The following is a 5,619-nucleotide window of genomic DNA, read 5'->3' on the forward strand; positions in this document are numbered from 1 at the left end:
ATATATATATATATATATATCTTTATAATCCAATTCTATTTCAATTTCAAAATTACTGCACAGTTCATCATACATCGCAAACTGAAACATCCACTGAAGCAAATGATCACCATGCTGTCATTCAATGATGGTATGTATTTTGGTTAATAGTGTTACCTTAAAATGATATATATAAATAACTCATACAGTTGACTGAATCCCCTTTTGAGCATTCATATGACTATATGTAGAAAACAGGAAAGTAATGACTTTTCTCTAAAGTAAGCTTGCTTTAAAAATAATTTTTTAAAAATCTTTCCCTTTCTGAATATGAATAATTTTGATTTGGAGAAATTGTCTTCTTGTATGCTGTAGTCATGATCAGAGAACATTTTTGCTGAACAAATCCACTGGATTGTTTGAAGGAGATGCTTATTCCAAAGTGGTTATTTTTATTTGGATATGTGTTGAAATCGATTCTGCTCTGTTATCAAAAAAGGAAAAATATAATTTAGAATAAGAATTTCCATGTTTTTCTCTAACAGTGAACAGAAAAATGTCTGCATGAAGTGGTGCATTGATCTCAGAACTCTCTCAAGAACAAAATTTAAGAGATTAAAATAATGTTGTGCCTGTTTTTGCTACTTAGTACTTTACTACCTGCTAAGAGAACTGTTCTGGTGTGAATTGTCAATTTATTACTTAATTTATCTTGTTCTTCTGGGCGTATTAGTGTGAGTGCTTGTGTGAGCGTGTGTGTGTTCTGTGTAAAAGAAAGATATAAGGAGGGAGGGGGGTAGAGACCCACGCCACAGAGATAATGACCCAAAGAGAGAGAGAGAGAGAGAGAGAGAGAGAGAGAGAGAGAGAGAGAGAGAGAGTATTATCAAGTCGCCTGTTCTCATTTTCAGTTATGTTTGTCTTTGCAGATGGGCAGGATGACTTCAAACAAGGTCCACACCACAGTACTCCTATCAAGGTTTATGATAATGTACGTATGGACTACAAATGTCCGCTCTGTCGCATTGTTCTTCTATGTAATGACCATGTATTGAACTACCTCTAGATATCCTTTTTTCCCCTTAGTTTGATCATATTGTCTTTCTCTGCTTCATCATTTTACCCAGTCATCACTTCAAATTGTCTTATTTTTATGCAACACCTATTTATTCTTACAGCCTTATATTTTAACAAGTGAGAGCCTTAAAAGTGGTTGACTGTTGAGTGCTCTGGTGTGGTTTGCCCCTTCTTTTCTCTTAAACATTTATCGTCCTAATTTCGCCTCAATCTTTTTTTTTTTGTTACTCTCTTGTAACACCTCTAATTTTTGGCATTTTTTTTACATAATTGTGTTGTAAGTGCCATAAAATTGTTACTAAAACTACAGCTCTGAATTCCTTATTGTAATCACTGTTTTTGTAATTGTTGTATCTGATGTTACCTCAGATAAGTCATGACTCACCGACCGACAGTTTCACACTCGCCGACAGACATGGGAACAAACACCACTTTCCTCATCAACATTCATCGGTTTTGCCCTTGTGTCAGGGTGACCCGCTTTCTGGACAGTGCACCACACACCGTCATTGTTCACCACAACAACACCAACCTCACAGCCATCACAACCTCCATCGACAACAGCAGCATCAGCAGCACAATAGCCGCTGCGCTTCCTATTATGACTCGTGCGACGAGACGTTGACCCTGGAGGACATATCGGTGATAGAGGGTTCTTTTATGACGAGGGCCAGTCCAGACGACCGAGCAACGAGTCCAGCTGATGTCCTGGATCCCACACAGCCACGGGAGTTGCAGACAGCTGATGTAGATGAACGCATGAAACATCAGTGCTCTCACGGTGTTCCCACCTCCTCACATTTCTACAACCCTCCTTATTCAAATGAGTCCAATGTTCCTTATAACCAGACGACTCGGTGCTCCTTAGGCACAGACATTACGTGGGCGAGGTATCTCTCGTCTCAGACGGTTGACGGCAGACAAAGGGAGACGAATGAGGATGTTGACAATCCTCCTGTTATTAAGAGTATAGATGACCAAAGGCAGGAGAAGATAGGTCGGGATTTGGTTAATCGTCGTTTGTCCAATTTCCAGCCTCAGCAACAGCAGAAGCAGGTAATTATTTGGGATTCGGAGGCAGGATCTGACGCTAGCCGTGGCAACAGTTCCGACGACCTTGCCCTCAGGATGAACAGTTCAGTAGAAATGTCGCTTGAGGGCCGGAGCCAGTGGCCGCAAGACTTCAAGAGTCACTACGCATTGCAGGCCGAGCCAAGGTCGTACAGCGTGCCTCACGGCATGGTGGCGCGACTCAACGCTTGCAACCACAGTAAGGAGGAGAACGCCGTTGTTGCTGCAACAGCTTTCAGAATGGCCGATCTGAAGCAGGTGATATGATGTATCCTTGTTGTTTTTGATGTTGGTTTCGTCACTGTGGAGCTTTAGTTACTGTTAAGTGTTCACCTTTTTTGGGGGGGGGGGGGGGGGGGGGGGCTGGTCTTCTTCTATTTCATAGTTTAAGTTTTTCTTCACTTTTTTATGGGTGTGGTCTACATCTTATTTCATGTTTCATGTTTATAGTTTTGCTTCTACTGTCCTGATCTCCTCTTGATGAACTGCAGCTTGTTATCTTGGCTGTAATATACTACTCTTTTCTGTATAATTAATTATTACAAACCAGTTTTGTGATTATAGAGATATGCATCTCATCAATATCAAGAGCACCGGCTTCTGTTTTGTAGAGGTAAGGTGCTCCACTGTTGTACACAGGGGTCCCAAGTCTGATTTTTGTGTTGGAAGAAATTTTTATTGAGTATTCTCCTGGGATGTATCCTTCTCAGTCCGGGTTGACCTTGACCGGCAGGTTCAGAAGCCCACCTCGTGAATGATCTCAATTGTGTTGATGGGGGTGTTAAAACACCTTCTTTAAAAAAATTGAAAGTGTCAAGGACCAATAATTTTGTGTTTCGATGTTGTTGATGGTCTTGAGTTCACTTCTTTCACTTTTTTTGGTGTGTTTTTGCTTTTTTCAAGCTCATCCGCACACTGTTGGTTTTTCTCTCTACTTCAATCTCTAAAAAGGAATGGTTGTCGGGGTCCAATACAGTTTGCACCATCTGCTTCTTTTACTTGTTAGTGCTGTCCTTATCTTTTCCTGATGAAATGTGAATGTCATCTTGCGGACCCTTCTTCTTTCCTATCAAACATCTATCGTCCTTATCTCCTCTTCATCTTTTTTATGTTTGTTACTCTGTTGTAACAGCTCTAATCTTCTGGCGCTCATATGACCTTATGCAGTTGCGAGCGCCGTATAACCTCTACTAAAAAAAACTAACCTTTGATTGCTTATATCGAGCGGGATGATATTTTGATTTTGTTAATGTTAAAGCCCTCAGCGGCTCATATAAAATTGGATACTAGTTTGGTTGTATTAATGTTACTCACCTCAATCGGACACCTGAATAGACATAAGGGTCTTGAACATCTAGCTCTCACTGGCAAAATTGAGGGCAAGCGAGGCAGGGGTAGGCCCAGAACAACATACTTAGGGAACCTAAACAAATGGGTAACAGGGACAGATCAGGGAAACGTAGCTTTTTTGAGAGCATCCGAGCAAAGGAATGAATGGAAAACCATGATCGCCGATGTCTGTCGCAGATCTGGCACTGGATGATGATGGCCTATATAGAGTAGGATAATAGTTTGTTTTTTGTTTTTGTAAAGTGTTTTACGGCGCTCGCAACTGCATAAGGTCATATGAGCGCGCGGGACACACCTAATATTTTCAGTTGGTAGGAAATTTTGAATTTTGCCTGGGTGGCGGCCGAAGCCTACTCTTATCGATTTTAGACCACCAAGGGATCTTTAACGTGCGCAACTTGCACACGGGCCCTCCAAGATTTTTCGCCCTTGTCCGAGAAGGCTAGGTGTAGATCTTTCCCACCAGAAGATCAGGGGTGTGGCAGAAAGACAGCAGTAAGGAGGAGCCAAGGAGTAGCAGTAGACAGGCTGCAGAAAGAGTCAGGAGCCCAGAGGAGGGGGCAAAGGAGGTGAAGGGGTGGAGGCAGAAAGTGGAAATGAAAGCAGACAGCAGAACATTGCTAGAGAGCAGGAAAGGAGGTGAAAGGAGACAATTTTAGAGAAGAGAATTTTTCGGTCGCTACCCGGATTCGAACCCAGGACCTTTGAATGATAATAGTTTGATTTTGTTCATATTACAGACCTCAGCGGCTCATATAGAGCAGGATGTTATCAACAAACAGCGCCATGAAATCCACCTTCTGATGGAGGAGCTGGGCACTCGCGATCGGGAACTCAATGACCTTGTCAGGTCGCATCAGTCCCAGGTCAAGGCCTGGGAGACGGACCGGGAACGACTTAGTGAGCTTCAGATACGACTCCATCAGTACGAAGGTATACATGTTGTGGTTAAGACGAGGTCCTTCTCTAGTGTATATTGGCTCTGAACTTACCTATCTTTAACAAGTTATGTTTATACGGGGAAGATTGTTTGTTTGGGTGAAGAGAAGCACATTAACGCTATCAACTTCGTTTAGTGTTTAGGAAAAATGAGACAGACAGACAGAAACGACAGAGGGAAAGAAAAGAAATGGAACCCCCAATGATACCCTCCAACCACACTCAATTGAAGATTGTTTTTTTTTTCTACTAATGCCTTAGTTTGGAGATTAACTTAATTGTGGAGGATTTTTCCAACGCCTGTTTTATGATTTAGTAAGAGTTTTACGGCACATGCAACACAATTAGATCATATAAGTTCCAAAGATAAGATATGTTACTAGAGAATAACATACAAAGAAATGTAGTAGAGGAGGAAAGGATGATAGATGTTTGATTGAAAAAAAAAAAGAGAGCAAACCACACCAGAGCACCCGTCAACCACCCACCGTCATTGATGTGTTAATGTTTTTCAGAGGAGTTGGAAAAGAACGACCACCAGCTGAAGCAGACAGTGTCCGAAATGACGCGGGTGTGTGAGCAGAAGGAGCACGATGCGAGCGACCTGAAGAGGACCAAAGAGGAAATGGAGAAACTGGCTGAGAAAATCGGGGAAAACTCTCGCTACATCCAGGGTATCGAGGTCAGAAGTCGGGTTTCGACATCAGGGGTGTCTCAGTTTCTGCTATATTATTGTTGTTGTTGCTGTTGTTGAAATTTTCTCCTCTGCGGATGTATTGGTCATCTTCAGACATAGACGGAAGAGCTATTATTATTATTTTGTTCTTCCCATTGTCGTTGTTATTGTTGTCTGTTTAACTCATATCTGTTTTCAAATTGAGAAGACACATAGATTTTTAGTCAGAACACAGTGTGCTGTCTATGTGTTACTGTTGTATTGAAAAATGCAGCAAAGAGTCTGTGTACTTTAATCATGGTTAAGCGCTATATAAATGCCATATATATTGGTTACTATCATTATCATTTATTGCTATTGCTGTTGTTGTTGTTTTTCTTGTTGTTGTGGTGGTGCTGGTCGCGGTGGCGTTGGTATTGTTGATAATAGTGGCGTCAGTGGCCTAGTGGTTAGGCTCTCGGACTCGCAACCGTAAGGTCGTGGGTTCGAATCCCGACAGGGGCCCGACGTTGTGTCCTTGGGAAAGG

General features: G+C 41.9%; 1 protein-coding gene across 2 annotated transcripts in view; it reads left to right on the plus strand.

Moving 5' to 3' along the window:
* The window catches only part of LOC101846771, a 30,836-nt gene that overhangs the window by 6,462 nt on the left and 18,755 nt on the right, over positions 1-5,619 (plus strand). The window contains exons 2-6 of one of the 2 annotated variants that reach the window (XM_035972558.1): positions 64-130; positions 909-970; positions 1,426-2,385; positions 4,218-4,410; positions 4,932-5,098. In XM_035972558.1, the coding sequence (XP_035828451.1) occupies positions 103-130; positions 909-970; positions 1,426-2,385; positions 4,218-4,410; positions 4,932-5,098 (1,410 nt within the window). In that variant the 5' untranslated portion in view covers positions 64-102. The remainder of the gene's footprint in view (positions 1-63; positions 131-908; positions 971-1,425; positions 2,386-4,217; positions 4,411-4,931; positions 5,099-5,619) is intronic. The other variant, XM_005108981.3, reaches the window with a different exon arrangement.

Source organism: Aplysia californica, unplaced genomic scaffold (assembly GCF_000002075.1).
Source record: "Aplysia californica isolate F4 #8 unplaced genomic scaffold, AplCal3.0 scaffold00740, whole genome shotgun sequence".
In the NCBI taxonomy this organism is placed as follows: Eukaryota; Metazoa; Mollusca; class Gastropoda; order Aplysiida; family Aplysiidae; genus Aplysia; species Aplysia californica.